This window comes from Hippopotamus amphibius, chromosome 8, assembly GCF_030028045.1.
Source record: "Hippopotamus amphibius kiboko isolate mHipAmp2 chromosome 8, mHipAmp2.hap2, whole genome shotgun sequence".
NCBI lineage: Eukaryota > Metazoa > Chordata > Mammalia > Artiodactyla > Hippopotamidae > Hippopotamus > Hippopotamus amphibius.
This window is the reverse complement of record NC_080193.1, coordinates 48606175-48625568: the sequence shown is the minus strand read 5'-3', so window position 1 is coordinate 48625568 and position 19394 is coordinate 48606175. Positions and strand designations below refer to the sequence as shown.

Genomic DNA, 19394 nt, shown 5'->3' with positions numbered 1-19394 from the left:
CAAAGACAATGTTTAGTTATACCCCATTGTGGCACACAGATAACTGACCCACAGGGAATAATCATTTCTGTAGAACCTCACATGGGGAAAAAGAAGAAAGAAACAAGGAAGTATTTCAGGTGCTTTTTGTTCTGCATTCCAAATTATGCTTGAATTTAAATGACTCATCTTCAGTTGATCATTAGCTCAATTAAATTTAAGTTTATAAGAACGTTAACTAGAATAAACAAATTAATTCTGGACAGAGACATTTCATTACTAAGTTGGATTTTTATGGTTATTTTATTGATATCCAGTATTTCGGGAGTATATAGTAAAAAATGTTTGGCTATTCCTGTATTGAATAAAACAGCCTATATTTTTCATTTGTAGCCAGGGATGCCTTGAAATTGCATGAAGTGGAATAAAGAGTCTAGAGCTATGGGTAAAATGTGCATGGGAGATAGCCAAGTCTGGTTCCACCTTCTGCATTTTTCAATTTGTTTTCTTATCAACATGCCCATAAACTGGAAAGCATTAGGCACAGACACATTGATAAACATATGAGAATTACTTCCACTCTCCCTCAACCCTCAGTCATGGAATCTCTAAAATTTTGGAGTCTCCATTTGAAATACAAAGAGTTACAACACAAATGTAAAATCAAATTGTTTTAACGTCAGAGAAAAAAGTGGATATGCATCATGCTTTTTGCCAATCCTGGGATGGATGAGCGTTGGAAAGAAAGAGGGGTTAATTCAGCTGCTCCCAACATAATTGACAGCAAAGGGCTTTCTTACCCATGAGGGTTTGAAGGTTAAGCTGTCCTGTGCCACCTGGTAATTAGGATTCCTGGAAGTAAGTGAGAGACATGGGCTCACGTTCATTTCAACGGGAAATGAATTCATTAAATAGATTTCTGAAAGCTCTCAGAACCAATGAGAAAGTTAGAATTCCAGGACTGGAAAATGAACAGGAGTCATGAGGGGCCAGGCATTGCTGAACATAGGATTTGTTTAGGAAAATTTGATTACGATACCACAGGAAAATATGATTAGATACTGCAACTGGCAGCTACAGCAGTCTCACTAAGAACACTGCCAAGATTAGATCCTATGTCTCTCTGATAGAAATCTCATTTTCTGCACTTTTGCTTTTATTTTTGTTTTCCATTTCAAGTTCTACGGCCATAACACATATTAGGCAGTAGCATGTCCTGGTAAATTAATGTCCTCATACATTGGTTTTATTTTTCTTTACTGACCACGTCTACATTAATTTGTGTGTGCTTGTATTGGAAGGCAATGTTAGATCGTAAGATCTTGTCTTTATATCCCCAAAACTTAGCACAGCATCTAGCATGTAAACGGTTCCAGATACATATTTGGTTTATGATGAAGGATTAGAATAAAGGGTACTAAGGTAGGAGATGGAAAGGTGAAGGAACAATGAAAAAGAAGAAAGTGGAGTAGAGGAAGAAATGGATACATAATGACTAGACAATACCATCCTCTAGTATTCTGACTCATATAAATCAGCACATTAAGGTTTTTTTTAAATAATATAATAATGTTGTTGATTGTCTTCAATGGGTCTCACTTTATTACTTGGGGCTCATGAGTATTTTTAATTGATTTTTTAATTATCAAAATGATCGATTTATCATAAAGTCTTCTCTTACCCTAAATGAGCTTTAGGGACTGACATAGCCAAGGGATAGTCTGTTGTTATATTTCATTGATTGGAGTTGGTTTTCAATTATCTGTTTGCTTCTTTTATCTGGTATCCATTTTTCTCCTAAAAAAAATAGATAAAAGGGCTTTGGAACTGGGAGTGACTTACATAATTATGAATTTAAGACAAAGGAATATATTTCACTTCTTTGAGAATGTGTAATGTTCTATAAAGGTTTTAAGAAATAAGAACTCTTTGAAAGGGCTTCCTGATATGAATAATTGGAAATGTCAAGGGATGAGAGTTCTCTGATAGTGATTCTATCTCTTGAATGTCAGGCACTGGTGCAAAGGTGACATGAATGATTTGAGCAAGTTATTCTATCCCAGAGATGGTTCTGCAGAGAAATGAAAGTAGAACTCTATAACCTACAGACAGATTTATTCAAAGCCAAAATGTCAGAGGTAATCAAACTATTTAACTTGTACTCATAGCTTTACTTTGCATTACATAAATGGGCACTCAGAATTTATTACATGCTGGCAAATTAAAGAAACAGAATTTTTATAAAGTTGAATGATACACTGTGACTTTCAGTAAAATATTGGTAATATTCATGGTAGCATTTTCAATGAATTATGATCACATAAAAATTCTGCATTTTTTTCCTTTTTCTTTAAGTTTAACATAATGTAGCAAATATGCAGAACTGATTCTTGTGAATAATCCCATTTTCACAGTTCCCAGAAACAGAGCCTCATTTATATGCCAGAAGACCTGTGTTTTGCTCTTTACTAGTGTTACCAAAGCAAACTTGGGTCTGCTCACCCACCACACAGCAAAGCCAATCTACTGACACTGGGTTGTGGTGAAGGAAAATATAGCATTTATTTCCAGAGTGCCAAGGAAGGAGAATGGGTTGCTCATGCTCAAAAGATCCACGCTCCCCAATGGCTTTCAGGCAAGGGCTTTTAAAGGCAACATTTGGGGTGAGAGTTGCAGCTCATGGACTTTCTTCTGATTGGTTAGTGGTGAGGTAACAGGGTGAGCTTTCAGGAAACTTAATCATCAACCCTCTGGTTCCAGCCAGTCTGGATTCTATGTGTTTGTGGTCAGCATATAGTTATGAGAGGAATATGATGGAAACAAGATAAGCTTAAGCAAGAAGAGATACCCTATTAGGAGAATTTATGGGCCTGTTGTGTACATTTCATTTATAACCCTTCCTCTTAAATCACATAAACACACAAACTAAACCAGAATGATTGCTGGCAGGTGCAGGCAAGCATTCGCGAAGTCTTAAAGCTCCTGCTCTCTCCTTGGTGTTTATCTAAATGTTTCTAAAACTTACAAGGAGACATTCTGACTCTGGTGGGCTAATAATAACCCAGAGTGATAGTTAGCAGGTGCAGGGAGGCCTTCTCTAAGTCTTAGAGGTCTCTTTGTTTGGCATCTATCTAAAATGTTTGTAAAACTTACAAAGAACTATTCTTTTAGGGGATATGAGATACACATGTAAGGCCCCTTTCTAGGGTCTCTCCAACCCCTTCTGGTGTCTGCGCCAGAAGCTATTGTACTCTCTCTTTAACTGCTCTCTAATAAACTGTTACTTTTTGCTTAAACCTGAGCAATAACTTGTTATTGATCCCGAGCAGAAATTCTTTTCTTCCGGAGATCATGAATCAGTTCCCCTAGACGGATCTCACGGACTTCAGTTACCATCTTTCACCTGGGTGGGGATCTTAGTTTTTGCAGAAAAACTCAAAGGTTTGTGTCAGATTGTTATGTGCATTCCTTAAGAAAGAACTAGGACTCTGTTGTATCTCTGAACTATTGTCTCTTAACTGCTTTTCCTTTGTTTCTTCATTTTCTCACTTCTCTAATTGGTAACTGCTTGAGTCTATTCTTTGTTAACACAGGGAAGTCCTATGAGAATAAAGCCTTTTTTCTACAAACAAGAAACTGGGGACACAGGGGGGCTTTTATACTCAGGAGGGCCTCAGAGGGTCCTGCTCAGTTTCACTAGCACCATTCCCCTCCAAGGGTAATTATTACCATAATTCGCAGTGCCATTATTGACTATTATAAATAGCACTGCTATGAACATTCATGTATATGTTCCTTGATATATTGGTTTCTGATATATGTCCATATATTGGATATATATCCATATACATTTTTGTTATGGATATATATCCATGTATAGTTCCTTGGATGAAGTTGCCTGTTTTACTGTTATACATATGTTCTGTGTTGGTAAAAACTGTTACAGTGATTTACAATGTGATTGTACCAGTTCACTCTCCCACCAGAAGAGATGAAAGTTCCAGTTGCTTTCCATTCTTGGCAACATTATTATTGGCTCTCATTTTCACTTTAGCCATTCTAATTCTAAATCCAAAATACTCTGATTTTTTTTGGCTGTTTATATTTTTTCTTGTTACCAAAAGAAGCTGAGTTACATAAATCAAAATAAGGGTCTTTTATTTACAAGTTTATACTTAAAGTCTTTAAACAATAATTCCTCCAAATGTTTCCTAGGCTGAAATGTAGCGTATTGCTTAAAAGGGACAATTTTACCTCAAACCCAATGGAACCATATCCATTAATGGAATAGGGCTTAAATATTTCAAACATTTTTATTTATTTAAAAAATTAAATATCTTGTATCATCTTATTATGTGATAGAGTTCAAGGTGGCTCACTGGTGAAAAGTATTCTATACATAATTATATGCTTTAGTACTGTCCATATGACAAAACTTTCTTATTTATTGAAAATTGATAACATCTGTCTCTAATAATGACTCCAAATCACTGCAAAATCTTTTCTGGGTTTTTTTTTTCAAAATAATATTACATGAAATTCACTTTTTAACATATATTTAGTGTAATATAAATTATTTAAAAAATTGATAATCTGGAATGATTAAAAATTAAGATCTGTTCCTGGTAACGCAAAAGGCAAAGATGCCACACAAACTTTGTAGCCACTATTGTACCAAGAAGTATGATGAAATTGGAGTATGGTTGATGGTCCAGGAGCCAAAAGAAGCCAAGGATGTGGTTATTTGAATGTTCATATTTCATTAGGGGAGGTCAAAAATTAGAATGACATATGAATTGAAGGGTATGAAAGCACATTTATATATATATAAAATAAACTGACACTAAGTTACTATTGTTGAAGCTGGCATGCAAAAGCCACTGCCAGAGGCAAATGTCTTCCAATTCCTAACTAGCAGGTAATTTTCTCATATTTGCAGAAAGTAACTAGAACCCATCTAACAAAGAAGCTCAGAAGACTAGTTTGCAAGGGAATCTTAGAATTGCAGATTTCAGGTTTCTGATAACACACAGTAATAGAAGACTTTGAAGAGGACAAGTGTGGGGCTGAGTACCAACAAACCACATCCAGTGTATATCTGCTGTTGAAATCCCCGCTGGTGTAAGTTTGCTTTAGTATTGTCATTGTCTGGTGCACAAAAATGGGTTCATATTGGAATCATTTTTTCTTTGTGCCTTTTGTCACTTGACAATGTCTCAGTGAAGTGCCTCCAAGTCCACTCATGTAGCACTAATTGATCTCCTCAAAGCCTGGGTATTATCACGAATGGATTACTCATAATCCATTCAGGCTTTCACTTTGACTCTTCTTTTTGGCCATCACCAACAGTGTAGAAATAAACATCACTCTTCATCATTCTCTACGTACTGGTGGTTTTTGTTTTTGTTTTCCTTAGTAGATGAGGTCCCAGGTTTGGGATTGCTGATGAGATGGAATATGTTTTGTTTTCAATTGTCATATTGCTTTTCAATATGCCTATTTCAATATTTTCACAATCAACATAGGAAAGGACTCCTGTCACCACATCCCTGCCCGTCATATGTATTATCTGGAATAGTTTATTAATTCCAACTTTTTTTTTCCCAGAAAGCAAGCCACAGTAGAAGGCAACACAAATACTATCCCAACTTGGCTGTAACTTTATAGATTCTCTGATGCCATTACAACATATGGGGATCTTTGAGTGATTCACAATTTTCTAACTTGAAATTATTGTAAAAATCACTCAAATCAGTGAAGGTGGAATAGCTTTTCAGCAATATTCAGCTAAAGTAGATCTAGCATTCAATTATATTCCTGTTTTATTCTGAGGTTCTTTTTCCATTAAATTAGCTGAAAGTTTGTAAGAGTCTGTTCTTATAAGTTTGTATTAGGCATTGTCTCTGGTTAAATCACTCACAGTAGGGTAATTTACATTGTAATTGCTCTCAAAACCAAAATCTTAATGACTTTTAACCTTGAATGATCATTTCTCGCCATATGTCCATTACAAGTTGGCTGGGGGTGCGGAAGGAGTGTGTTCCATACCTCTTCACCTAGCAATCCTGGCTGCTGGGGCTTCCATCATCTGAACCATTACTGGGGTTGTGGCAGGGGGAAGAGAAGGCAGAAAATTGAAAATCGGCTCTTAAAAGCTTCTGCCCAGCAATGACGCATATTCTGTTTAATCACTTGGTAATGAGTGATATCAATTAACACATTGATGAGAATAATTTCTTGGGTCATTTATTACACATTTCTCAGTTTGTCATGATTCAGCACATAGTATTTCAACTGCCTTCCTGTTGTCTTTGTGGTGACTTTATCAATTTTGAATTATTTTGTAAGTGTATTAAGACCATGGATTTTGAGAAACTGGTTAGTCGGCTTGCTCTATTCATTGAAAAATTAAATGGTCAAATAGCTATCCATTTCTATTTGTCATACTGTTTAGGTGGCTCACTGAAGGAATTGATTGATGGCATCAAAAATATTATGACAGCTTAATCAATAATGTGAAGATAAATGGCATTAGTGTTTGTCATGTTTTCAATGTGATTTAAATCTAGTTGCAGCCCTTGGTGACTGCCAGTTAGATCCAGTTTAATTTCATCAGTGTGCCCAGAAAGTACCTGGGAGAATTTGCAGCTCCTATATTGCTAAGGCAGTGGTGAGAGTTTGTGATTGTTATTTGAAACTAATGTAACTCAAGTAAAAACTTTGGTAATTTAAAAGGGTTTAGAATATTGTAAATGTACATTTTCATAAAGGCAGCCACTAATTTTTTTGTCCATATAAAAAAGATCGTAGGGCATTCCTTGGTTGCAGCTTTCAGTAAATGGTATTAAAATTCTAATTCCATATTCCTTGTTCTTTTACATTGAAGCAGATGTCAGTTTCATATGGATTTTGAATATCATCCAATCTGTTCTTCAAATATAAGTGTAATTACTGGTCAAGTGGTTTTGGATAATTTATACATCTGCTGAAATCGTGGAGGTTTTATTAATTGTTTTGACTTAGAGTTTGTTCCCTTTAAAAAGCTGAGGATTTGGAACAATATTACATTGGATTGTTTCACCCTTACTTTCGATAATAGTCACGTGCTTATGTAGCCTGGGTGTGGATAATCTGAATTCTATTTACTTACAAATCCTGATTGAAGATTCTGGTACAAAAAGAAGATTCCTTCAAAGTAAAGACGATTTTGTGTGCCCGTTTCATATACTGTCTGTGAAAAGCAAAAGGAGGTAGTATACGAAACATGTAAAGTTTAAGCTTCAGATGGCTATAAGAAAGTCAGTGTTATTTCTCAGTTATGAGGGGTTGTGAAAGTCTTGAAAAAACCCACTTCCATCCAGTTTTAACATACCTGAGTTATAGTTCTCAAACTTTTGCCCGAGTGTGACCCACATACTTTCAATAATAAGCTTATGTCCTGTATTCTTATTACTTGAAAACTTTCTAAATGAAGTGAAAACAGTGATTATCATTTGTTAATACCTCCTATCTCCTAATATTATTACCACTGCTGCTATTACTGTTCTACTAACTATTTCTTATACATAGTTGACATAATATAATTACTCCAATAGTCAATAGTTTGGGATAATTTACACATCAGCTGAAGCCACAGAAGTTTTATTTTGGGCTCGAATCTGTAGTGCTTGCAAAAAGTGTCAGATTTTGAACCAAATTATCTTGCATGAAATCAGCCCTGCTTCTAGTAGTAGTCACATGTGTTATATGGTCTACATTCATCCTCTCATTCATTCTTCACATCAGATCTCTAAGGTAGTTGTGAGACATTCACATCTTATCAAAGATAGGATTGAGATTTAGAAAGGTTAAGCAAATTACCAAAGTCATTTGGATTTTATATTTAGGTTGCCTGCTTATAAAACCCACGTTTAAACACCTGTTATATCTTTCTCCCCCTGCCACCCCCTGCCGCCATTCTTATTCTTCTATTGGCATCCTCGCCTGTGATATGAACAACGGGTAGTGGTAGAATGATTAACTAGATATACTCACTGTTAAATGCTTGCTGAATCACCAGAATCAAAGTAAAATATCAATAAAATGTTCTGGATATTAAGATTGCCTTCATCATTGTGCACATCAAGGTTTAACATTTAGGGCCTCATAATTAATCAGACAATTATTTCAGGTGTTTCTGTATTTGCTCTATCTGCCATTCGGTAATGGTCCTAAAGCAGGCAGGAACACATGGGCACTAGGCCATCTTTCACCTTCTTAGTAGAATGTCAATCTAAGTAGCAATTTGGCTTTTAATGGACAATATTCTACTCCCCCCAACATGTGAATGAAACATGGTTCTGTGACAGTTATATGATCACATAGACCAATAGTTTGAAATGCTTGGCATTAGAACTATTTTAAAGTGAATTATAAATAATTTTATCCTGAATTATCTCTAGTAATGAAAGGTCCTTTTGTGTGGACAGACATTGTTTAATTTCTACAGTTGTTCCTGTGTTGGGGTTGTTGTTGTTGATGATGAGGTTGATATTATTTTGGAAGACTCTGTAATGTATTCATATTAAAACTCTTTCTTGAATCCTCAAGCACAAGATTATTATTACTGCTATGCTATTTAGGAAGGAATTACCAAGCAAGACTGGGGCACAGGGAGGTGTGTTCAACTTATCAATTTGAAGGAATTTTCCCATTTCCTTTCATCAGTGGATCTGTGAGTTGAGCTGGGTAGAATCAGAGAGATTCTCTAAAGATTATTTTATTGATCACCAATGCATTTTTTTGTAAAAGACCCCAAATTGAAGTTTTTAAAGCAGTTTGCTGTTACTAAAATGGCATCTAGTACAGTTATCCGTCTCTTAAGTATGCAAAATGTTATCTCAAACCCAAACCAATTTTGTGGTATGAGAAAAAAGATTATTAAACAGATGAAACATTGTTGTTGAAAATATGGATTTAAAAGCTTCAATAGCTAGTACCATGTAATTTCTAAATGATAACTTGATATTGATATGATAGAGAAAGAAATAGCCGCTAATAATTGAAAGCGATGAAAAAATATGCATTAAGTAAAAACAAATTAAAAGCAGGCAAATGATAAAACACTTAGCTCTTCAGCTATTATTCTGTAATAGGAAAGTTAAAAGAAAAGGCTTACTAATATTCTTGATTTTTTTGGTTTGTTTGTTTTACATGTTTCCTGATCCAGATTTATATTTTTGAAAATAATATCTACTATCAACCTGATATAAAGAGTAGTTCATTGCGACTGACATCTTCTGGAAAAGAAGGAATTATTTTTAACGGAATTGCTGATTGGTTATATGAAGGTGAGTTGAATAGATTTAGTTTCAAAAGAATACAAATGACATATTTTTGTACAAAATCTATAAGAAAAATCTGTTCATACTGGAACAATACTTATAGCACTATTTCTTCTCCTTATTTCCTCTCAAAATTGCCTTCATGCTTTCATGTCTTTGCGTCTGCTCATGTTTTGACTGGTTATGATTTACATCTACTTTTATGATTCCACGTTACACACACATATACACATTTTGTTCAGGCTAAATAGATCTTAATTTTGGTGATGCTTAACTAATGAAAGTGAATAATCATCTTATGTCACTTTTGGAATTAGATGCTGAATTTTTCTGACTCTCTGGGAAAGAAGAAGCAAAATCCTTTACTACTCAAAAAGTGCATGAAAGCCACTTAATTTTAGTAGTTCCTATTAAGAATATTCTATCACATTTTAAAAGGCATTGCATAGTGAGCAAAATAAAACCTACGTAAAGAATTATTTGCAATAACTATTGAATCGAGTTTTCATAATAGCTGAGAATATAGGAAGGAATCAGGTGATGAAAACCTCTATCCAGTTTTATTATGTACCAATTCTCAGCTAGTTATAGGTACAGATTGCCTAGGAAAAACTCAAGGTGTGAGTTTAATACCTAGGTTTCAGACTCTACAACTGATCTTGACAACATATGTCAAAATTTAAACTAAGTCTATTTGATCAGAAATTATAAAGTAAGAATATTCCAGAGAATAAATTTTATTCTTGAACGATACTGGCGAATGCAATCATGCTACCCCAGAGCTGCTATTTTTAATTGTGTGAGAAAAGTAAATCACTTGGTTCATTCATTCATTCATTCATGCTGTCATTCAACAGATATTATTGAAGACCTACTATGTTCCAAGTACTTGTCTAAGTGCTGAGATACATCAAGAAACAAAAATAAGTTCTACTCACAGGACTTTACATTAAAAGAAAAGTGTTGCTTGGTGGAGCTATTTTATTAAGGAGGAGATATTGTAGCTCTCAAGATTTACATGTATATGTGTGCATGTATATTTATATCTGTAATATATTTTTGTGTATAAGCCAGCATCAAATAATAAAAGACAGTTTATTCTGAGGAGTAGGGGAAGCTACTGTGAAATATCAGCAATAATTATATTATGAAATTTTACAAAATGAAACACACAAATAGATTCGTAATGTTCTTTGGTTGAGAGTGTCAGAACTGACTCCGGCTTTCTTATTTCAAAAAGATAATGAATTAGGATGGTTTGGGAGATTGGGATGGACATATATACACTATTGATACTATGTATAAAATAGATAACTAATGAGAATCTACTGTACAGCACAGGGAACTCTACTCAGTGCTCCTAAACTCTACTCAGGTCACCTAAATGGGAGAGAAATCCAAAAAAGAGGGGATATATGTATACATATAGCTGATTCACTTTGCTGTACAGCAGAAACTAACACAACACTGTAAAGCAATTATACTCCAATAAAAATTAATTAAAAAAGATAAATTATTGGAGAGGCCTGAGATGGCCCAGTGTATTGAAGAAACAGATGAGAAACAAACCTGAAACCTGGGTAGTTCTGAGATGCTACGGGGTAGGAATTAACCACCTCTTACTTAGAGGAGCTAGGAAAGATGTACCCTTTATCTTCAGAATATTTTTGGTGCTGTAGGAGACCCTGAAAGATGAAGAAATCAGGTCAATGCACTGTGGTAAGTAATCAAACCAAAGGAAACACAGGATTCTATGAAAAACAAAACAAAGGAATCAGGCTTAGCCCATTTCAGGGATTTGAAAATATTTTTTTAAAGAAGAAACCCTCTGAGCTGAGCCTCAAAGCTTAAGAAGTTTAACACATAAGAAGAAACCGGGAAGGAAACTCCAAGCAAGAGTTAAAAGTTTGCAAAAGCATAGAAGGGTTAGATCTAGAGACTGTCATACAGAGTGAAGTAAGCCAGAAAGAGAAAAACAAATACTGTATCCTAACTCATATATATGGAATCTAAAAAAAAAAAAAAAAAAAAAAATAGTACTGATGAACCCAGTGACAGGGCAAGAATAAGGATCCAGATGCAGACAATGGACTGGAGGACATGGGGTTGGGGGGGCAGGGGGCAAAGGGGAAGCTGGGACGAAGTAAGAGAGTAACAAACATATATACACTACCAACTGTAAAATAGATAGCTAGTGGGAAGTTGCTGTATAACAAAGGGAAATCAACTCAATGATGGGTGATGCTTTAGAGGGCCAGGACAGGGATGATGGGAGGGGGTTGCAGGAGGGCAGAGACATGGGGATATATGTATAAATACAGCTGATTCATTTTGATGTACCTCAAAATCTGGTACAATAGTGTAAAGCAATTATATTCCAATAAAGAGCTTAAAAAATAAAAATAAAGATCATTATTTGGGAAATAAGGTTATCTTCTTAGTTAGGGAATAAAACCCTATATATTTAGGCTGAAACTGAACAATGTGTTGAGGGATATGCAGGACAAATGGGAACAAAAACTTTTGTGATGACCCTTGTAAGTCTGACACTTTCCAAAAAGAGGGAAATGGAAAAATTATGGGTTTTGCCAGTCAAATTAAACTCAGTCCTTGGGCTCATGTGTTCTAGGTGTACTAGGAAATTCCACATATGCTGTGTGAGTTAATTCTTACAGCACTAGTATATCTAATCACTTACTGAAGAAACCAGGATTCAGGGAGGATAGATGACTTGGACATGACCTCAGTGTTCATGAGAGCAGAGCTGGCACTTGAATGTGTGTCTTCAAAGCCAATGCTTTGTCCTGGGCTACTCTACCTGCTGCAGTGCAGGGCTGTCCACTCTTCCCTAAGGGATGACATGGTGTTAGATGTGGACCTAAGGTGTTAGATTTCCCTGGTCTGCTTCATCAGCGAGACTCTGAACCCTACTGTCCATGGACTTACCTCAATTCTTGCTTTATTTCCAAGAGAAGGAACCCTGCCAAAGGAATCAGTGTTAGGGTTTGGTAGAGGGATTTAGGCAATTCATATTTCATTGATTTTCCCTCTACATTTTCCTTGGCATCCCCAACCTGTGCTTCAAAAGTCCCACATGGGCCTTAATCACTTACTATCGTTGCTTGTCCAACATGTCAGCAGCTCCCAGAATCCAGACCTTCTCTTTTCCTTCAGTATACTCATGAAAAGACCATACTGTCTATTAAGAATGCATATGATCTCCAACAGTACATATGTGATACACTAGTGTGATTTCCTTTTTATTACTTTGCAGAAATCAATTACTGTATGGATTAGTGTACGTGGGAAACCTGAGAAGTAACATGTAACATTTCCAGTTATTTTTTTTTAAATTGAAATTTACCTCCTATAATTATCATAGGAAAGGATTAGAAAAGTCACATAAAAGATAATAAAATGTTTTTATAGCAAATTTTAAGTGCATTAGGGCCAGGCCAATCTGTGAGTGTGGCTATTTCTCCCAACCACAATCACTAACGTGGAGTCTTTAAAATCTCTTAAAAGTGTAATTGTTTCTATTTCTAGTATTATTCAATTCCCAAGGAAAGTAAAGGCAAATAAAATATAATGTGTTTTAAAGAGTTGGTGAAGTTCATGGAGAATTCCCTGGCAGACTCTGAGCTCTCACTGCCAAGGGCCTGGGTTCAATCCCTGGTCGGGGAACTAAGATCCCACAAGGCATGCAGTGCAGCCAAAAACAAACAAACAAACAAACAGTTGGTGAAGTTCAGAAGAAAAATAAAACCTCATGATCAAAATGAAACATTTTAAACATAGTTTACACAAAGCACCTCAGATCTTATTCATGTAAACTGGCATATTTAACATGGTAACTTAACTAAACAATTTATCAGATCAATATTTTGTTTAAAAAAGTAACGTTCACAGTTGCCAAGTTTACAACTTTGAAAATTTCCATGAAGTATTGAATCGATTAAACAGAAGAAAAAAAATGACTGTCACTTTCAATTATCTGAACATATAGCATAATGGAACTAACATGCCTAATGATTTATAAGTATATTTTAGAATCTCATATTTTAAAGGAATCCTTTGAAATTCAGTCTAACAGTTATTAAGCACATATATCTGTCAGGCATTATCTGAGGGCAATATAATGAGGAATATGGGTTTCTGTGTTTTTTGGGTGTTTCCAACTTAATGGAGTGAAGAACTGTAAACAACTATTATATAATGAACCATTTGGAGCATGGTAAATAGAAATATAAATAGAACTCCATGTCATCATATTAAATATACACATAAATAGAATCAATTCTGATGGGATGGGGAACATAGGGTGGTTTTATAGAGGAAATAGTTTTTGCATTGAACTTTAAGAATGACCAAAAAAAAGAGGTGAGAAAAAAAATTACAGGATAAACAATATGCTTATCAGCAAATTGGGATTGTTACTTTTTTGTTATTTGGTGAGAGCAGTGCAAAAATGCCTATATTCACTTTATTTTGTGCCTTCTCATAAACACACGAAGTTACATTCATCCATTCATTGATTCAACAAATATTTGTTGAGTACTTACTAAATCCCAGTAAAACTGAAATGTGATGGATAAAAGAAAAAAAAAAATTAAAGATGCAGCCGTGGAAGCCAGAGGAAGACAGGATGATAAACAACAAAGCTAAGTCTCGGGAGGTCAAACAAGCTAAGGATTCCAAAGTTACTGTTGAATTTGCTACCAGAATTTGACAAGGACAAAATCAGTCAATTGGTGGTGCCAGAAGCAAGCTTGCAGGGATGGAGGTGTAAATGGGAAGTGAGAAGGTTATGAACATAGACAATTCTTTCAAGAAAGTTGACAGTAAGATACAGGAAATAAGGGGAAGAAAATCAGCCACAAACCCACAGGGCTGATTATAGCATCCTCAGGAAATCCTATCTGTCTAAGTTGATAAACTACAATGGATAAAATCGACTTACTTTTCAGAATTGCATGTTAATCTGAACACAATGATCGTATATGAGTTCGTTTTCTGTGATTACTTTGTGTTAAGGCTATATTTTTAAATGTCTGTGATAGAAAACAGTCTGTGTTGAAATCTCCATCTGCTCTGCAGTGAGATTTTATAAATCTGTGTAATATAGACAATGAAGTGCCAAACCTACGTGGAAACAGAACGGATTGCAATTTGTAAAAATACATTGTTTGTAAATAATATAATAATTACAGGAAATTTCAATCCATGTGTCACAGCCCCTGTTAGTTGCAATTAGAGAATGTGTGCTTGTCCAAGAGAACTTTTAAGCAAATGCATATTAAAGATTCTTTATCTACTTTCTATTCAGTTAGCTTTATTTTTATACCTGAAGGAAGTCACATAACTCTTTGTATGTACTATTGGCTATTTTAGCATTTCTGTGAGGAACAACTCTAGGCATAAATCACTCTAAAATAAATGAGTAGATAATGTCTAGTTTTTATTGAATGGTGCCCTCAAATCGGAGCCATTCTTATTCTTGGGAAGTACTTGCACACACATACTTCAGCACCATGGATAGAACCTGCTTCATAGAAACCCTGAGTGTTAGGATTTAGAGTTTACACTCAGTTGTCATTTAGCATATTTTTCTTCAGTGTTACATGGGTGACTCATGTCTCCTCACCTGAATTTTAAGTTACTTGAATAAATCATGGTCAGGATCATTACTGGACAAACAATGGCTCATTCAAAATAGTATTCAGCTTTATCTAGGAAGGGACCACTTACAAGAGACAAGGAATATACAACCTGTGACTAGTAATGGTTTAGCCATTAACACCCAAAGAGGGAAGGGGAGGCAGCTGTTACTAGGACTGAGAAGGAGGGGACCCTGGAGTTTTCACAGTAACAGAAGCAATGAGTTTTGGTTGAGGAAGTCAGCCACACCTACATGATTTCAATGGGTAGAAACCAACAAAAGAAATACTGTGCACTAACTTTTTTCTCTTTATTTGATTTGCCTGGTTTCATATTGGCCATACTTAAAAACTCAGACACCATGGGAATGTTCTTATTATTCAAATGAAACGTTTGTGGCCTCAAAAGAGGAGCACACAAAGTCCCAGCTGCTACCGTTGCATTGTAGAGTGGTATTAGTCCAGTTATATACCTGTCTGAAATTTATAACTACAGCCATTACTTGTGTTTTTCACATAAGGTTTGGGGGAAAATGCCCCCCTTAAGAAAAAAAATAACTTATCATATGGCCTTAATTGGAAATCATAGCTCTTTTTCTGAACTATTCATTCTTTTTCCATTTACCTTCAGCCAGCATTTTGATTAGACAGGTTATTTACCTGGTGCATCAAACCAAAACTTTATTCCTGCCAAATCCTATTCCTTTGCTTCCTCTTCTTAATTAGGTTGCTACCATTTTAGTTTTCCATTGAAATGGAAATTGGCATGCAGAAATGTGGAATTGGTAATGAGATGGAATTAGACAAAAGAGTATTTGTGAATCTGCTAAGTTCCAAATATATTTTTCCTTGTCTTCCTTTATATAGTAAAGGCACATTTTCTTCCTGGCAGATGAGATTAATCATCGGACCCAGCACAATGACTATGTTTTCTGTCAGATTTTTTTTCCCCAATTATATTGGGCCCAAAATGGTCAGGGAGAAATTTCAGCTTCTAATTCAGAGGAACAGAATTGTGACTATCTTCCTTGTTGGAGGCAATCCTTCCTTAGGTATTGGACTTTTAAACCCACCAAGCCCATTATTATGTGGGTAAGAAACACAGTGTGTCCGGCGGATCATTGATGTGATAGTGAAAGAGAGCACCACCCTTCCACCCCTAAGCTCCTAGATCTGTGCTTCCTGCTTGTGCAGGAGGGACACAGAACCTCCTCTGCTATGGATGTACTCCGTTTGACATTAAGTAGGACAATAGAATCTGTGGGATAACATCCCAACTTCAAGGATGTTGTCAAACAGTGCCCAAATCAAGGTAGAGAGGCTATTTTACTCTTCTATCAAGCCTGGCTAGTGGGGAGCATGATGAAATCGGTGAATGCCATTCTGAGCCTATTGCCCTTCTTTTTGCTATGATATATTTGCTGTTTGGAGGTGACATAGTGTGGCTAATTATGGTAATGGATAAATTATTCTGTAAGTCCAAGAACAGCAGTGCTGTTGGGACTACAGGCAGCAAAGGCGTATCCACATCTAGAATATGTATCTATTTCTGTTATGGCAAAATTCTACCCTTTTTTGATGGAAGAGATTCCATGTAATCCCCCTGTCACCAGGTATTCAGCTGGGCCTGCTGGGAATTAATGCCATGTCAGGAATTTGGTAATGACCACTGTCATTCGGAAGCCAGAGGTAAACTGACGTGCACTCGGTGGTCAACTGTCCATCTGATCATTGAGAGCCTCCTCTACTCGGGATGTGCTCTGGTGGACGTTAAGCAGCACACTAATATCTTCAGAGTGTTACATTTTTGCCCCTTCTGACAAGTCCATGCACTTATTTTTCCCTAGACCTCCTGTCACTAATTCTGTAATTTTACTTTTCCATATCTCTATCAGGGGCCACGTATTAGTTACTGGGCATGAATATGGATGGAGCCATGCTTCAAGCCAAGTCTCCTTCCATAAGAAGTGGGAAACTAAATATCTTGTTTAAGTCTTCCAACCGGGAAGAGTTATGTTTATCATAGTCCTTTAATGTCACTCCTGGATAAGATCGTAGTACAGAGCCTGTCTAATTCCAGTGTGTTCAAGTACATCATGCAAACCTGCCTATAAACCAGGCCCACGTTTATGCCTCCTCTGCCAGTTTATGTTAGAAAACATCCTAAGGCATAGATGTGAAATGAAGGAGAGAGGATAAAGCAAAGGATGAAATACTACGGGCAGTTCACTTATGTGTTCTGGTCCAGTTCCATATAGTCCACTTGTGTCTTATAGTGAAATATAGCTGTATGGGTCTAGTTTTATGGTCAGTGAATCAGATAACAGGCAGTTCATGATGGGCAGTTTGGGAGGCATGGTCACTTGGTATCCCATGGTCAGGGAAACTATTTCTACCACAGCTCAGTAGAAAGCTCCTTTTGAATTGGGGAATATTTACCAGCACAGGAAAAAATGGCCTTTCTCTAAAACTTTTAATATCTGTGTTTTGATTGTCATATGGTGATTGCCAGGAGCTTCACACAACATCTCTGTTTGGGAAGGACACTTGTATTACCATCGTATCTGCTGGATCACAAGGTAAAGATGATAAGAAAGGTTGTATCATGGCCTTGATCTGCTGTACAGCCCTCTCCTGCTCAGGTTCTTCTCAGAACCAGCAGCTTTAGAGGTTACCTGGGAATAAAACAGGCCAGCACATGTGAATTTGGCTTATGATGTTCTTCAAAACACAGAGAGTACAGGCCCTCTTTACTTTTGAATAAATACAATCCCAACAATTTTTCTCTCACTTTTAAGAGATATCCCAATATAACCCAAGCTACTAGATCTCTAAACTCTGCCCTAGGGATGCAGAGTCTTAAACTTTACAGGAATTAATCTTCCACTCTGCCTTTATGCAGAGGAGGTCTAGCTCCCTTGGACAGAGGCTGCCTCAGTCAGCAAGAAGACCTGTAGAAATTTTGACATTCAAAATCTTCAGCCAACATTCCACTATGAAATGTTTTATTTATGAGACTGGTCGAAAAAGCAGTAAGTGTACTGCACACATCTATCCAAGCATCCTTATCCTTTGTGTCAGGCTCCCAATACTTCTCCACCAATATTGCTCTCTTAGCTTTAAAAAACAAATGAATTTGAGCCCCAGATTTGTGTTGCAGCCCTGTAACACTTTCTGTGTTCTTTTGCACCTCAGCGTATCTGCCCTTCAACTATAGAAGTGAGAGACTCCAAAATTGCCATGGCGACATTTTGTGCTTCCCTAGTTTAGTGGTCATGATTTCAATTTCTGTTTATTCCTATGTGATCCCTCTGAGGTCTCATAAGAACTTCACTTACAATCTTTACAGTTGCTGTTTTTGTAGCACCTGAATGTCACAACCACTTGTCCTCCAAACACTTTTCCTCTCTAGCTGTATTTCATTCTGTGTCATCACCTGTGACAACTGATGATTCCCAGCCCCATCCCTTGCTGTAGATTATCGATGCTGCAATTCCCCCCCGAAAGATTGTCATTACAACGAAGCTATAGATCTAGATAGATATAGATTTAATATAGATATTTAGATGTAGATAGACACAGATATATCTCAAACCTAATCTCAAAATCTAATTTTGAAAGTCTCTTTTCTGAGTCTACTGCTGATATTTTTTTAAGCTCTTTATTGGAATATAATTGCTTTATACTCTTGTACCAGTTTTTGAGATACACCACAGTGAAACAGCTGTATTTATACATATATCCCCATATCCCCTCCCTCCCACGACTCCCTCCCACCCTCCCCACCCTGGCCCTCTAAGATATTACCCATCATTGAGTTGATCTCCCTTTGTTATACAGCAACTTCTCACTAGCTATCTATTTTACAGTTGGTAGTATATATATGCCTATGCTGCTCTCTCACTTCATCCCAGCTTCCCCTTCATGCCTTCACCCAACCCTGTGTCCTCCAGTATTTACAATAGCCAGGACACAGAAGCAACCTAAATGCCCATCAACAGATGAATGGATAAAGAGGATGTGGCACACATATACAATGGAATATTACTTAGCCATAAAAAGGAATGAAATTGAGCTATATGTAATGAGGTGGATAGACCTAGAGACTGTCATACAGAGCAAAGTAAGCCAGAAAGAGAAAAACAAGTACCGTATGCTAACTCATATATACGGAATCTAAAAAAGATGCAGATGCAGAGAATGTACTGCTGATATTAATCACTGTATCAATCAGGGTCTTAAAAGGAAAAGAAGTAGCAGATTCAATCATTTGTAAAGGATTTATTTACAGACAGGTAATTTAAAGAGGTAAAGGTTAGGAGATCCATAAATGACAGAACTGTAACCTAGACTAGCAGCAGCCAGGCACTGTGCACCCCGATGATGACAGCAGTAAGTCATTATCAGATATAAAGGGAGAAAATTGTGTAGATGA

At 36.3% G+C, this 19394-nt stretch overlaps 1 protein-coding gene across 1 annotated transcript in view; it reads left to right on the top strand.

Annotated features, from left to right (window-relative positions):
- DPP10 (dipeptidyl peptidase like 10) overlaps positions 1–19394 on the top strand; it is a 630338-nt gene that overhangs the window by 503370 nt on the left and 107574 nt on the right. The window contains exon 8 of the mRNA XM_057745327.1: positions 9188–9308. Coding sequence (XP_057601310.1) covers positions 9188–9308 — 121 coding nt within the window. The remainder of the gene's footprint in view (positions 1–9187; positions 9309–19394) is intronic.